The sequence below is a fragment of the Heterodontus francisci genome, chromosome 13 (assembly GCF_036365525.1).
Source record: "Heterodontus francisci isolate sHetFra1 chromosome 13, sHetFra1.hap1, whole genome shotgun sequence".
In the NCBI taxonomy this organism is placed as follows: Eukaryota; Metazoa; Chordata; class Chondrichthyes; order Heterodontiformes; family Heterodontidae; genus Heterodontus; species Heterodontus francisci.
The window spans coordinates 111,904,482-111,921,273 of NC_090383.1; the positions used below are offsets into that span (position 1 = coordinate 111,904,482).

The 16,792-nt window shown below is 39.8% G+C and overlaps 1 protein-coding gene across 1 annotated transcript; it reads right to left on the reverse strand.

Moving 5' to 3' along the window:
- Positions 1-1,507: 1,507 nt before the first annotated feature.
- On the reverse strand, positions 1,508-15,896 carry c13h1orf198 (chromosome 13 C1orf198 homolog). The gene is made up of 4 exons (XM_068045437.1): positions 15,505-15,896; positions 9,509-9,559; positions 4,830-5,417; positions 1,508-2,969 (listed from the first exon to the last, which is right to left on the reverse strand). Exons 1-4 carry the CDS (start codon positions 15,817-15,819, stop codon positions 2,913-2,915), a joined length of 1,011 nt encoding a protein of 336 aa, XP_067901538.1. The 5' UTR covers positions 15,820-15,896; the 3' UTR covers positions 1,508-2,912.
- Between the last annotated feature and the right edge of the window lie 896 nt (positions 15,897-16,792).

Consider the following 16,792-nt stretch of genomic DNA (forward strand, 5'->3'; position numbering starts at 1 on the left):
GCAAAATTAGAGGCTATCAATATAAGATAGTGATGAAGTCAAGAAATGAGACCTTTTAGAAGAAACTTCTTTACCCAGAGAGTAGTTAGAATAAGGTGAACAGTATAGTTTAAGGAGATGCATATGAGGGAGAAGGGAATGAAGTTTTATGCAGATTATTAGATAAGGAAGGATGGGAGGAGGGTCGAGTGGAGAATAAACACAGGCGTGGACTGAATTGTGTGTTTGTATTATGTATTTTATGTAATCAAGCAGATGGCCTTTGTGTAGGCATTATTTGCAGAGATATACATTCGGTAGCAGGATATAGCCATTTCCACTGCCTTCTGTGGTGGTGAAGACATTAAGTACAAACTCAGTTGTGTTCTCACTGAGATTTCTGATGGAAAGTGTCATTTCTCATGGTTTGATGTCATGCAAATTAGAGGCAATCTATTGATAGGTGAAAGGCAGGAGATCAAACTCTGTAATAAACTGGCAACGAGGTGGAGCTTGCTTTATGCCTACTGTGACTGCTTTGATAAACTCTACATTGATGCTCCCAGGCTAAAGGTGCCAAAGTGAACCTGCTTTGGAGCCACACTGAGGTGGTGAAGGATTCATAGGTACCTGGCACAGAACGATGTGTATGTCTCTCTCCAGTTTTTGAAAGACACCAGCACTGGTCAAGGCCATCACTCAAGGTTTCAGGAAGGCTGCTGCAGCCAGTGTGTCCTAATTCCACTTTTTAAAAGTAGAGTGGAACAAAGAGAACAAAGTAGTACTGATTGGCATAGTTCTGAAAAGTATTAACATATGAGTTCTCAATGATTATTTGTTTCCCTCATTTTAGTTGGGGGGGGGACGACACTGAGTTAAGGTATAGAATAAACTTTTTTCAACATTGACTGGTGCACATAATTAACATAGGCTAATTTGGATTTTCATTGTAATTTTCTTTTGGAGAAGCACACGGAATTCTGCAAAGCTGAACTTTTGTCACCTTTCAGATATGCAGTGTCATGGTTTGGTAAGTGCTTAGGCCTACTATATTTCGTGCTGTACTTGAAAGATTCCTGTTGACTAAGTACACCTTAAATAAGGATTTGATCTATATATTATATGGATTGACAAACACCGGTTCATTGAAATAAACAATGGGAATTGTCAGGTTTGGCAGCATCTACAGATGCTGTCTAACCTACTTCCACAGAATTACAGAACTTACAGTACTGTGCTTTCTATTCATGGACCAAGTGATGTCTAAAATTTGTTTATAGTTTGACATTTACAATGAAGTGAGCAACAATACTAATAAACTCGTCAAACTTTACCAATGAAATACTTTTCCAGATGTAACCATGAGATTTTTTGATCATGTTGGCTGTTTTGGGGGGGAAAAAAGTACTAGGTGAGTTGTCCCCACCCAATTTTAGCTTGTTACATTAAGCTCATAATAGCAACAGTGGATATAGAGTGCTGAATTGAAAATTAATGTAGTTCATTAGAATAAAGCACAACACAACTATTTTGGGTCTTACCAAAGGTTTATGTGCAACACACATGCATTTCAGTAAAATCATTAAGCCAGCTGACAACGACATAATTTTACTTAAGTTAGCACAGCTGATTGGATAGACAATATTTTTAAAAAGCCCTGTGAAAGACATAGCAATTAACATTACATGACAAACATCTGGTCTGCAACATTTACAACCCAAAGTGTAGGAACAAGCATAAGCTCTCTACTTCAGTAACACTTAAGCCTCTGAACAAGATTTTAAATTCTTTAATCACTTGTTTTCATAATTGAGGTTATTGTCATTAACCAGATGAAATAGTATGTAAACTAAGTGGCTAGCTGTTTCTTTAGGTTTGCTTACTGGTGAATGTTTTACAATTCTAGATGATGTAATGCAGAAAATACAAGCAAAATTCAATGATTTTTTTATCATTTTAATGTAGACTTTCAAAATGAATATGGCAGATTCCCTATGCTGTGGAAGTTGAGGTGTTTTTATCAATTTTCAAAGGTAAAACAAAACATAAATGTGACTTTTTGTAATCCATATGGTCTTTTACATTGGACTAGAGAGCAGACTCCTCATTATCTAGTTGAATGAACTGAAATATTGCTGTAAAATGTCACTGTTGTAGCCCATATTTGAATAGTTCACCAGTATAAGTGGGGCTATTCCAGTTTTTAAACAAATTTTATGTACAAATGTACAGTTTTCTAACCTTGGGTATAATTATTCCTTGTTCAGGAATCCTGTCATTAATCCACTTCATAGCACCATAAATTTTTTTTTAATATACAAGGTGTGCATGCATACAAGCTGATCTGGAACAATCTAGGATTCATCAATTCAATAAGATAGCAACTTTACTACTACACAGTTAGGTTTTATTTGCAATTAGCTTCTGGACTGGACTTACATCAATACTGGAAAGTCCTGATACCATATATTTATTTTCCTTTTCCTACTGCTAATCTGAGGTTCTTTGATCACTAAGATTATCATTCTTCAAACATTGGTTGAGACAACTAATCCTACTTTCACTAGATGTCCTAGCAATACTGTTGCCAGGAAAGGAGTGGGGAGTCATGGAATGATGAGCAGAAACAAGAATCCTGACGTGAAATATAACATTTAAATCCCACCTTCAACCATTTTAAAGGGTGCATTAACTCCATTCAGGCATAATTTCTTCCATATTTTTCCATGTATAGAAACTAACATTTCATGCACACTAAATGCAACCATTGTGTACAGATTTGTAATGTTTTCTTAAATAGCTGACTGGAAAGATGTCTGCTGAGGAGGACTCAGTAGCGCAATATTTTTCACGTTCATACAACTCTGCTCCGGCACTTGTAATGGAAGTGTTAGATTTTTGGCTAACAGCAATTGCGAAGGAAGCAGAAGGAATTACCAATTGTCCAGGAAGTCGAATCCTGTCTTTAGGATGGAATTGCTTGTATTAATCTGTTGGAGGGTGGGGAAGAAAAATATGAATTAGTGTTCCAGCATTTCTGGCTTCATTTGTCACCCTTCCCCTGCACAAACAGAACATTAATAAATTTCTTGATCGTTCAACCATCTGACCAGGTGCCTTTAACTTCTTAAGAACTCCCCAAAAGTATTTTAGGATTACAGCACTTATCAGACTTTGCACTGCGCCTTAGACCGCTCACCTATTTAAACTGCAGTCTGTAATTTAAAATATTAGTGCAAGCCTGGAGAAACTGTGGAAGTATTAGAAAAAAAGTCCTACTAAAGGCTACTGAAACACAATTCTAATACAAAACTGCATTTAAAGTGTAACTTTTCCTATGCTACATTAGGATGAAAGCATTTTTTAAGGCAACCGTCACGCAAGCCTTATGCAGTATAGAGAGACAGTGTTGTCTTTTGGGACTCAACAGTCTTCACTGAAAGAGTAGGAACTCTACAGCACAGCATTTCAACAAGACAATATTTCTTTGCCGTTACACAACTGTGTACCAATCAGAAGACACTTTTTAATGCAAAATACAGCCACTAATACAGTAACAACTGATAAAGAATTTACAGCATACAAATGGCCCATGCTGACGCCACAGACGCCTCCTACCCTTCATCTAACCCCATCAGCATGTCACAGCCTACCAGTGTGAACAATTCAGAGCAAATACACCATTAAACACACAAATTCAGGCCTATAGCTGAATCAAGAGCTCCAAATCAAGTCCTGAAAAAAGGGTGTTAAGAAAGCTATAACTGGCACATGCCTGAACAGAACCTCACCTCCTTTAAAAATGGACAGCATTATCTGCTCAGTTGTTTTGCAAGTCAATTTACCAGCTTAAACTGCAGAGTGCAGTGACATCACCTCATCTATTAAGTTAAATGAGCTACAATTCCTTCCAGAGTAGGAAATATTAGCAGCAAATCTCCCCATGGAGCTGCTGACAATTACAACAGCAACTTGCATTTATATAGAACCTTTAATGTGGGTGGGGTAGAAATAAATTAACCTATGTAGCAGAATTAGAAGGGATGACCAAAAGTTTAGTCAAAGCAATGGGCTTCCCAAATATACAAACTGGGTGGTTTTATTTTAATAAAAAAAAGTCAACAGATGAAACTCTCCGCCGAACAAAGGCGTGGAGGGGTGCCACCACCACCCGGTAAACGGGACCTGGAACAAGCAGAGATCAGCAGCCGCCAGCCTCTCAATCCGGTGCTGTGGGGGGAAGGGAGGTGGGTAAAAGGTTTGTAAAAAGGTGGAGAGTGAAATGGAAATATGAAGAGGGAGATCCAGGAATGAAGGGCTGAGGCAAGTGTAAAGTGTTGCTGATGTTTGGATAAAAGGAGTTGGGCAGTGGATAAGAGAAGAGTTAGAGAAGGGATACAAGATTTTAGAAGGTCAAAGAGAGGGTGTGCCACAACCTTGGAGGGATGTGAAGACAAGGATTTTAAATTAAATGTTTAAAGAAAAAATAATAACTTTCCTAAACTTATACACATGTGCAATGAATCTCTTCCTATCTGCATAGATCTTACATCTTTTCACTTAGCGTTTAATATTTTTATCTTTTAGCCACAAATTTTCTTTTATCTCCATATACCCTCTAAACCAGGAAGAAAATGTGATTCAAGACAGAGAACACTACACATTTCTCTGATCAATTATCAGTAATTGAACTGGGGGGTGCATTGCAATATTGCATAATTTTAAATTACTTAAAATGATGACATTACCATTCAATCTGTTCTCCACAGATGCACACGTCATGTTACCTTTATACTCAATACAAACTCAGTAACCCATATATATAATCCACATTTTAAACTTTGGTCTACCTGAGAGAAAAATGGTGCATCAGATGCACAGGAGTCATCTCGCTCCTCATCCTCCGATTCCTTTGAAATAGTCTGTTTATCTGGAGATTTTTCAGTATGGCCGGGAGTGAAAACATCAAGTACACTGACTGAAGGCTGGCTTGCTCGAGGCCTGTCCAAGTCGATGAACACAGATGAGACATTGGTGTTGATTATTCGCTCCTGCTTCTTCATCCAAGGTTTCTCAGATTTATTTTCATCTTTCTCCTTTGATGACTCTTGTCTCAAGTAGGAGGGGAGTGGCTTTTCTCCTTTCTCCATTGACTTGATCTGACTTGGGGTTACGCACTGGTAATCGGACTGTTCACACTCCAGCCGGGATCTTTCGGTACTCAGTTTCCAGAAGGATGAAGACTCTTCCTTTCTGACTTGTGCAAGACCATCTATGCTTGGTGCCTTTCCATTTTGCAGTGGTTTAATTGGCTGTCCTCCCTGGGATGTTTTATGTTGATGTCCTTGGGATGTCTTAACTGGCTGGCGTTGTTCACTCTGTGCAGAAACCCCTTGTTCAGGAGCAGCAGTGGAGGCAAAGTTGAATTCCATCTGACTCTGTAATTGATAAATTATTTGAACTTGTAAAAAACGGGAAGGTGAGTCTGAAGTACTTTTTGTTTGAAGTTGAGAGAAAAGTATAAAAAAAAAAGCAAAAAAAAAATCTGGTGAATAAAAGATTTTTTTGCATTGGCTGCATAGAGTGGGACTTGTGACCATAGATGGACTGAGAAACAAACCTGGAGTTCCAGTCCATGTGAAACCAAACTACAGGCTAGGTACTCTGCATTTCGAGCCAGGTGTGCTTTCCCAGGTACTGGGTCTCTATGTCAGGTCTTAACCTCTTTTGTTTCCTATAGAACCACTTCAGGATACAAGGGGTGCTCTCTAATGATATCATCAGAGTAATTGGCAAGAAGAAAGGCAAGATTCAAGGATGGCCCAAAAAAAGTCAACATTCCAGTAAATATTAATTTTCTTTGAAATGGGGAATTACTTTGATTTGAAGTACTTGCCCCACAATTACCTTCTCATACCAATCTTTCCAATACAATACAATAATAGAAACATTCAGTGATCAGTATTTGGCAAACTGCAATAAGTTTCTGTGAAGTAGTCATATACAGCTGAAACCAGACTGAAGCTGTAACCCTATTGAACAATTCATATAACAATCTCAAAAACTGAAGTTGTAACAGAATATGGGCTCCCCCTGCTTGATGAGGTTTATGATCTACTTTAGGGGTTCTCAAGCAGGGGTCTGCCAAAAATAATTACTGGATACAGACCCTTATTTGTAAATGAAAAGTCCTATCTACAAGTGCCAGAAGCATTTATACAGTGACTTTTTCCCTCCCTGGCTACAGGAAGTGTCTTTTAAAAAAATAAACTGAGCAAACTGTTTCATTCCCTTGGCGATCTTTCTTCAATCATCAGAAATATCTTCATCAAAGCTGTACAGATTGTTTAATACTCAAACACAAACCTTTCCTCATCCACCCTCACTATATTTACTGCTTCTTACAAGTTTATCAAAATTGATCCATCTCTGCTTTTTAAAATACGGCTAGAGTGGATTAGTTATATCCCCTCTAATACTTGCTTATAATATATGGTTGTTTTTAATTGTTTCTTTTGGGAGGGAAACATGCATTTTCCCTTCTTATATTCATTTAGCTCGCTGTTGACTGATTCCGCACTTTTAATCTCGGAGTTCAGAGATCTTCGACAACAAGTTTCATCACTTTGTCACTACTGACTTGTTTGAGGTTTGAAGAATCTGAACGTTGTCTCAGAAGTTACCTTTGCGAGAGAAAAAAACTCAATGGCACCAAGCCAAACAAACACCTATCTTTTATCTTTCAATAGTTTAGTTCTTATTTCCCCTAAGTCCGGCTTTCAATCCAATTGCTTGTTCTTTTCTCAGATTAAACAAACAATCTCCTCTTTTAATTTTCTTTCTTGTATTGGATTTTCTCCTTCACCGCCGCCTGAGTAATTAACGTGAGCAGTTTTCATTGACGTTGTATTTGCATTGAGACCGTCTATTAAACACAGTGGACTACATTTAAAATATGTTGGGGTGGAGGGGTGCGGTGGGATAGAGACATTGTGCAACTACTGACACAAAATGCCAGATGTGGCACAGGCACTCCTGGGTTGATGGGGAATCTATATAAATGATATGTAGCAACTATAAAGGCCTCTGCTGATGAATCACTAGGAAATGTACCAACCCAATGTGATACTAGCACAGGAATATCCCAGTTAGATCCTTGGTCTGTGTTCAGTTAGCCATTCTAAGTCAAATGGCAATAAGAATACCTCCAACATTTGTTGGAAAGGTAAAATAAAGTAATCCAGGATTCCCACTCCTGATTCCAGCACGGGTCCACTGGATGGCAAAGTGCATGTGTGCAGACAACACATGAAGCAGGATCATGTTGCCCATGGTGCAACTGAGTACAGCACTGAAAGTGTTGGTCCCATTTAGTACAACTTACTTATGCAAAGCTAAATTTTTAGCAAAGAAAAGACTTTGATTTATATAGTGCCTTTCACAACCAACAGACATCCCAAACTATTTAAAAGCCTTTGAAGTGTAGTCAGTGTTGTAACGCAGCAACCAATTTGCGCATGGCAAACTCCCGCAGAAAACAATGTGATAATGACCAGATAATCTGTTTTTGTGATTTGATTGACAGATAAATATTGGCCAGGACACTGGGGAGAACTCCCCTGCTCTTCAATTTGGTGCCATGGGATCTTTTACGTCCACCTGAGGGGGCAAACGGGGCCTCAGTTTCACATCTCATCCAAAAGACAGCAACTCCAACCAGTTCAGCGTTCCCTTGGTACTGCACTGGAGTGAGTGTCAGCCTTGATTTTTGTGCCCAAGTCCTGAAGTGGGACTTGAACCCACAACCTTGTGATTCAGATGCGAAAGCTACCAACTGAGCCACAGTTGATATTACATCAATGACAGGACTGGCAGGAAACCGAGAGTAGCGGTTAATGGACGTTTTTCAGACTGGAGGAAGGTTTATAGTGGAATTCCGCAAGGGTTAGTGTTAATACTTGTTGTTCGTGATATATATTAATGACCTAGATCTTGGTTTACAGGGCACAATTTCAAAATTTGTGGATGATACTAAACTTGGAAACATTGTGAACGGTGAGGAGGATAATGTCGAACTCCAAAAGGACAGGATGGTGGAATGGGTGGACAAGTGGCAGATAAAATTCAATGCAGAGAAGTGTGAAGTGATTCATTTTGATAGGAAGAATGAAGAGAGACAATATAAAACAAAGGGTGCAATTCTAAATGGGGTGCAGGAGCAGTGGGACCTGGGTGTATATGTGCATAAATCATTGTAAGTGGCAGGACACGTTGAGAGAGCAGTTAGTTGAGCATACAGTATCCTAGGCTTCATTAAGAGGGGGATTGAGTACAAAAGCAAGGAAGTTGTTATGTTAAACTTGTATAGAACACTAATTCAGCCTCAACTAGAGGACTGTGTCCAGTTCTGGGTGCCACACTTTAGGAAAGATGTGAAGGCATTGGAGGAGAGTACAGAAAAAGTTCATGAGAATAGTTCCAAGGGATGAGGAACTTCAGTTATGTGGATAAATTAAAGAGAAGGTTGAGAGGAGACTTGATAGAAGTATCCAAAATTATGAGGGGTCTGGACAGGGTAGATCGGGAAAAACTGTTCCCATTGGTGGAGGGATCGAGAAGAAGGTGGCACAGATTTAAGGTAATTGGTAAAAGAAGCAATAGCAACAATAGGAAAAACTTTTTCATGCAGTGAGTGGTTAGGATCTGAAATGCACTGCCTGAGTGTGAGGTGGAGGCAGACTCAATCGAGACATTCAAGAGGGAATTGGATTGTTATCTGTAAAGGAAGAACGCGCAGGGCTATGGGGAGAAGGCCGGGGGAGTGGCACTAGGTAAACTAAAGGCCGGATGGCCTCATTCTGTGCAAGTACCAAACCATGATATACACGTGTGCTTGAAGATACCTCCACATCTTGACAGAATTTTTTTCCAACACCAGCAATAAGTTTTACATTAAACAAGTAAAACAATATAGTACAACTAACTTTTATATAGAAAAAATACTTATGTTGATTTTTTTTTTAAAAACACAGGGGGGGGGGGGGGCCTCAGAAGCAAAAAGCTCGTGAACCCTATCGACCTCATGTCGAAACAACAGGAATGCCAAGGTGGTGACGATGTCACTGCATCACCTTTACTCTATGACAAGACACAAAAGATCAGTGGTTTGCAACAACATGAGATAATCATGACCTCAGGATAAAGTACATTGACATCACACAGAATTATTAGTTGGATTAATTAATTTATTAAATTTCCTCATTTAGAAGCCTCAAATTTAAGGGCTTTACCTGTTACAATTCAAATGAACGTATTGCAAGTATTTTAATTTTTACTGTTTCATGATATCTTAAATTTCCACTACCAAAAAAGACAAAGTAAAAGTTCAAATTGTTCTTGTGTGCAGTAAAGATACAATACGCAAGTGATTATTTTATATTTTTAGCACAGGATTTTGTTTTGTACATTTTATGCAAGAAAACAAAATGACCAAACTCCACTGTTTTCAAAGAAAGACTGCATGGTTTACCTTAGTTTCCCAAGAGAATGGAGCTGAGTGTTCATCTTGCCATGTAATATCCTAAAATGGTAAAATAGAAAGTTAACAATGTGTTTGTTATTCTACAAGTTGTTTTGGAAGAAAAATAAATTTTGCATTTTTATAGTGCAATTGGCAGCCTCAGGACATCACTTTACAACCAATTAAGTACTTTGAAGTGTTGTCACTGTTGCAGGAAATGCAGCAACCAATTTGTACACAGCAATGTCCCACAAACAGCAATGGGATAATGATCAGATTATTGAAAACAACACCTGCCAGGACACCTGGACAAAGTCCCCTGCTCTTCTTCAAATAGCGTCACAAATCTTTTAAGACCACCTAAGAGTGCAGACTGGGCATAACATCTTGTACAAAAGACGGCACCTCTAACATTGCAGTGATCCCTCAATACTGCATTGACGTGTCAGTCTAGATTATGTTCTCAAGTCCACAATGTCAACATCTTAATTGCTTGATCTTTAAGGGAATAAAATGACTGAACAAAGGAACGATGCCTAACTCTCAAACATTCTCACAATCTTACTTCACTATGCTGCAATTTGCCAGACTTACCATTACAAACCATTAATTAGTAAGAACATGTTGAAAAAACTGTAAAATGTACATTGTTTGATCGCTTCATCCTGTGCAAAGTTTTCTGCTGTCTTTTTTCCTCCATAATAAATAAATCTGACCAATGTACAGTGCACACAACTTTCAACAAACGACAGATCACTTCTCAGTAAACATTTATCATTATTCCTCTGCCAGTGAAATATCATTGCAAGGACATGGTGTGCACTGACAGTTGTTTATTTGGACTGTATCTGTCAGGAGAAAAAACTGGGAGCTGAAATGGATTATACATGCTACAAAACAACAATACCAGGAAGCAATTCCAAAGCTCTAATCCAACGTCAGGTAACAGCTCAGATAATAGTTATAAACCAATTTATGGCATTAACTGAATCCATTGACAACTACTTTAGAATCATTCTCCGATGATATCAGTTGATGTATTGTAAACAACGCATCCATAATCAACCGTAGATCTACCATGTACATAAAACAATTAAACCTTTACTGAATTGCAGATGAAAATATACTTGTCTCTAATACAAAAATTACACATGCTTAGAAGATGTCTAAGTAACTACCAATATGTCCACAGCTTCTACACACTAAACCATAACTAAAAACATTGGCAGACATATACAAAACATTAATTTAAGTGTACATTGAGTGTATTATAGATTATTCAGATGAGCGCTAATAAACTTTTTATCCCTTGTGGTTTAGGAATTTAATCTGAAGTCTCTGATTAGTTTGCAAGCTTGTAACATTATTACTGTTATCATGTACTGTACATATGGAAACTGCTTTATATTTGTAAAGCAAGATTAAGTGATGGAAATGAATTATCTGAATACCAAAATTACACACAAGACACGTATGAAACAAAAGTAAATACCAAATTAAATTTTCAAAAACTTCACATATTACTGAAACCACCCCTCCCTTAATGAGTAAAGGCACCACCCAATGTAGTACTAAAGCATACAGAACATAAGGTACAGATTTAATTGCTGCTCTGTCCTTAATTACCTGATCTCAGCTGGGTGATAGTAAGGGGTGTTATAAATGACATCAAAAATACTGGCAAGTGTCATAAGAACATAAGAAATAGGAGCAGGAGTAGGCTATTCAGCCCCTCAAGCCTGCCCCACCATTTAATAAGATCATGGTTGATCTGTCCGAGGCCTCAACTCCTCTTTTGGGCCTGCTCTGCCTAACCCTCGACTCCCCGAGGTTTCAAAAATCTATCTACCTCCTCCTTAAATACATTTAGTGACCAAGCCTCCACAACTCTCTGAGGCAGAGAATTCCAGAGATTCACCACCCCCAGAGAAGAAATTCCTTCGCATCTCAGTTTTAAATGTGTTTATTCTGTAATTATGTCCCCTAGTTCAAGATTCCCCCACTAGTGGAAACATCTTCTCAGCATCTACCCTGTCGAGCCCCCTTAAAATCTCATATGTTTCTATAAGATCACCTCTCAATCTTCTAAACTCCAATGAATAAAGGCCTAACCCGTTTAGCCGTTCTTGATAAGACAACCCCTTCATCCCAGAAATCAGCCTAGTGAACCTTTTCTGAACTGCCTCCAATGCTAGTATATCCTTCTTTAAATACGGGGACCAAAACTCTACGCAGTACTCCAGGCGTGGCCTCACCAACACTCTGTACAGTTGTAACAAGACTTCACTATTTTTAAACTCTAACCCCTAAGCAATAAAGGCCAAAATTCAATTTGCCTTCCTAATTACTTGCTGCACCTGCATGCTAACCTTTTGTGTTTCATGCACAAGAACACCCAGATCCCTCTGTACTGCAGTCTTTTCTAGTCTTTCTCCATCTAAATAATAATCTGCCTTTTTATTTTTCCTACCAAAGTGGATGACCTCACACTTTCCCACATTGACACCATCTGCCAAGTTTTTGCCCACTCACTCACTCACTCAACCTAACTACATCCCTTTGCAGATTCTGTGTGTCCTCATCACAACATGCCTTCCCACCTATTTTTGTATCAGCAGCAAATTTGGATACACTACCCTCTGTAGATAGTAAATAGCTGAGGCCCTAGGACCGATCCTTGTGGCACCCCACTAGTTACAGCTTTCCAACCTGAAAAAGACCCATTGATCCTGACTCTCTGCCTTCTGTGTGTTTGCCAATCCTAAGTCCGTGCCAACACAGTACCCCCAATACCCTGAGCTCCTATTTTAACCTTTTATGTGGCACCTTATCAAACGCCTTCTGAAAATCCAAATACACATCTACTGGTTCACCTTTATCCACTCTGCTTGTTATATCCTCAAAGAACTCTAACAAATTTGTCAAACATGATTTCCCTTTCAGGAAGAGCAATCAGAGCTCTTGCTATCTGTTGCTGGTAGCATGCATAAATCAACACAGGGTGAGGACTGGTGTTATCAGCTGTAATCCTCGGTGCTGCCATGAAACACTCCAAAAGCACTTCCTGGGTTGTAAAGCACTTTAGGATGTTATGAGGTCATGAAAGTCTTTCTTTGAGCACAGTTTCATTCTGGTGAGTCTGCACTGTACCCTCCTAAGGCCCATATGCCCTGGGGTCCAAAGCTGAATACAGTTCTCCACTTGAGGTCTGACCAAGGTTCTGTACAACTGAAGCATAACTTTCTCATTTTTTGTACTCCAACCCCTTGAAACAAAGACCAACATTCCATTTAGCCTTTTTAAGTACATTTTGTACCTGTGCACTACATTTTATTGACTTGGGTACATGATTATCTATTTCCTTCTCCACAGCTCAGGAGCTCTTGCCATTAAGAATTTTTTTTCGTCTTTCCAAAGTGGATGACCTCAGATTTCCCACATTGAATGTCATCTGCCATAGTTTTGCCCATTCATTTAGTCTATGTTCATTTGTAACTTCCTGTTTCCATTGACATAACTTACTGTGCACTCTAACTTAGCATCATCTGCAAACTTGGATATATACTACTTTAATTATTCATCTAAGCAATTAACATGCACGTGAAAAGCTCAGTATTCAGTAGTGATTCCCAGAGAATACCACTGTTCCCTGCATTTGTGCAAGCCTTTGAGCTTGATATTGTCTCTTAACTCGTTTGCTGACCATGATTGCTTACCTACACAAGTTTTAGGGGAATTATGTATAGATTTTGTAACATACCAAACATTTCTTTGAATACTTCCCACTGTTTGTAGGTTTACCAATTGACAGTTCAGCCCAGTTTACTGTGGTTAAATCATCTATCATCCATTCAAAGTTTGCCTTAATTAAATGTAAAACCTTGGATTGTGACTTTTACTTCTCCTTCAAATCTAATATCAAATTTAATCATATTACAGTCACAATTTCTGGTTTATTACTCATCACTAAATGAAGTGCAGCCTGTTCCCTTATTGATTTAAAAATATACTTTTCTGGAAAACTACCCTGACTACATTCTAGAAATTCACTGCTGTTAATACTTGAGCTGCTCTGTTTCTCCCAATCTGAAAATTAAAATCTCCGATTATAATTACATTATTTTGCTGCTTGCTTCCCTGATAGACATTTACACACCCCAAAGTAAGCAACTGATTCCAGAGACTTACATCCTTTGCATTTCCTGAACTCTGCCTGAGGTGTTCCACTGCCAGATCACCCTTAACAGAAATTTCTTTTTCTCTATTGCAGTAATTGTGTCTTTTATCAATATTGCTATTCCCTCTTATTTCCCAATCCTTTGTAGAAATCCAGAAGGCTGGAATATTTACATTATTGCATTCCATACAATCACACTCAGGTTACATCATACTCTCTAAATTGAATTTGTGCTTCGAACTCATTGGTTTTATTTCTTATGCTGCATGCATTTATACACAGAATTCTTATTTAGTTAACTGTCCCCACCATGCCCACACATCCTGATTTTTTTCTATCAATTTTTGACAGTGTGCATTTTCCCTTCCATCATAGTTTAAATCTTTCCCCATTACTCTATTTACCCCTTCCACAAGGAATGGTGCCGTTCTGGTTTAAGTGAAGGGTATTCTGCCCCTACAGCTTTCACTGGCCCAAAACGTGGTCCCAGTGTCGCAGGAATCTGAAACTCCCTTCGACACCATTCTTCCAGCCAGGTGCTGACAACTGTAATCTTTCTCTCCATGTATGGGCCATTGCGTGGTCCAAAGATTACTACCCTGAAGCTTCTACTCCTTAGTCTATAATTTAGCTTCTTGAAATCCCTTTGCGGCACCTTGCACCCAGTCCTAGCTATACCATTGGTTCCCACGTGAACACCCCCCTCTGGCTGCTTGCTCTATCACTCCATACCATTCAGGACTCTGGATCATGGCTACAAAGTAAACTATCTACTCCAACTACAGAATCATCACTCGCCTATTCTTACTACCAGCACGGTTCCCCACATGGGTAACCACTTGCTTGTGGTCACTTTGTTTACCATCCCTTGTCACCCTTTATTCCTATCTTACATGAAGTCTCTGCAGTGAGGCATAAACCCACAACCTTCTGAATCAGACAGTGCTAATTGATGACACTTGAAAGGTACATAAGCCAAAATAGATTAATGCAGATGATGGAAATCTGAAATCTGATGAAACATAGGAACAGGAGTAGACCATTTAGCCGTCATTTAATTAGATCATGGCTGATCTGCAACCTAATGTCATATCCCCGCCATTGCCCCATGTCCCTTAATATCTTTCGTTAACAAAAATTTATCAACTCAAATTTAAAGTTTATAATTCATCGAGCATCAATTCCCCTTTGCAGAAGAGACCTCTACCACCCTTTGGGTGTCGAAGTGTTGGCTAATTTCACTCCTGAAAGATCTGGCTCTAACTTTCAGACTATGTCCCTCGTCCGAGAAAGATCATGGATCTGAAACGTTCATTCCGTTTCTCCCTCCAAAGATGCTGCTAGACCTGCTGAGTATATACAAGAATTTTCTGTTTCTTTTAAATTCCAAAATATTTTAAAATTGCAATACATCTGCAGGTGATTCAATCATAAGTGGCAAGTCCTGTTGGGTATTTTCCTACACATCATGTTTATCCTGTATTTTTAAAAAAACTTTTGTTTAAAGGAACATTTGAGGGAGGCAAGGCTTGGAGGAAAATAAGAGGTTTAACTGCAACAAGCCCAGGACACATTCCTGACATACTGTGGACTGGGGGATGAGTAAATGCGGATTAACCCTCAAGTGGGCAAACAGCAAAGACATTCCTTTTGTTTTAAAACGGAGTTTTTTTTGATACATTGCACAGTTTTAAAGGGCTTTGGCGGTCTCATTCCTGACCTCATTTCCTTTCCTACTGGACATGGTGGTTATTTTTCAACGCAGGATAAAAGAACAGGAAAATAGCAGCGCCCACCCCACCCCGGGCCGAGAGATTCCGCCCCTCACCTCCTCTCCAAAGTGCACAACCTTCTGGCCGGTCTGGAGCTGCAGCCTCGGGTAACAGACCGTCTCCTCCCTCTGGTTGCGGTGCAGGTTGTAGCGGCTGCGGATCTGCGGGTCCACCAACCAGTTGTCGATGATCTCCTCCTGCTCTCTGGGCTCCAGCTTATCCCAGCGCGGCCCGTACTTGTCGCGGATTTTCTGCCTCTCCAGCATGATCCGCCTGGCCATGGGGCTGATGGAGGAGAAGTACTCGAACTTCTTCTGCTCTAGCCCAGCACCGGCCACCTCGCGGCTCATCACTACTGCCGCGGCCGCCATGGCTGCAAATAGAAACGGTGGGGGACGGGAGGAATCAACCGGGAGGAGGGGCGGGGCAACCACTGACAGCGCGAGCCTCCCTCAGCCGTCACTCATTGGTCAACTGGAGCCCCCCCCCCCACCCTCAGCCGTCACTCATTGGCCAGCGCGAGCGTCCCCGCCCCCTCCCCACCCGTCACCCACTCACGAGCCCGTCCTTCAACCGTTACCCGGCCGCGCGACCCGCACCGTCCACCTCAACCGTCAGCCTGAGGAGCGCGAGCTTCTCCTCCCCCATAACGTCACCAGGCGGTGTCAGTGAAAGACAAAGAGATTCCAGTGTACTGAATAAGCTACTGGGCGGTGCCGCAATGTGGCAGATAGCGAGGCGTTTTTCTTTCTTGACACATGGCGAACTTAAAATCAGATATCAGGCAGCATCTGTGGAGAGAGAAGCAGAGTAAAATCAGGTTTGTGACCTTACATCGGAACTGGTCACAAACCTGAAACGTTAACTCTGCTTCTCTCTCTCCACAGATGCTGCCAGACCTGCTGAGTATTTCCAGCACTTTTTGTTTTTATTTCAGATTTCTAGTAGTTTGCTTTTATTTAAGAATCATAGATCATTGCCTAAAGTTGGACAATTTCCAACTCACTCATTCCTAATCGTCACCTGCTGTTTAAAAGACGGATTCACAAATACGTCTACATTTTGATATCAAATCGAAGAGTTTTTTTTTTACAAGTTCCACCCAAAGTTTTCCTGTTCTGGGTGTTTTTCAAACTTTTGTTCCAGGCAACTCCCTGAACTATTAAATTGATACGGGTCACTGGAATTCTGGAATTTTCTAGACGATTAAGAAGTTGAAATTGGCATAGGTTGAAGTTTTAATTTGTTGAAACTTGAGCAGCTCACCGTTGATGAAAATCGTACAAACATTTCCTGAATTCAATAAGAAAAACCTGAATTCTAAATGTTTCACATTTCAAAAAC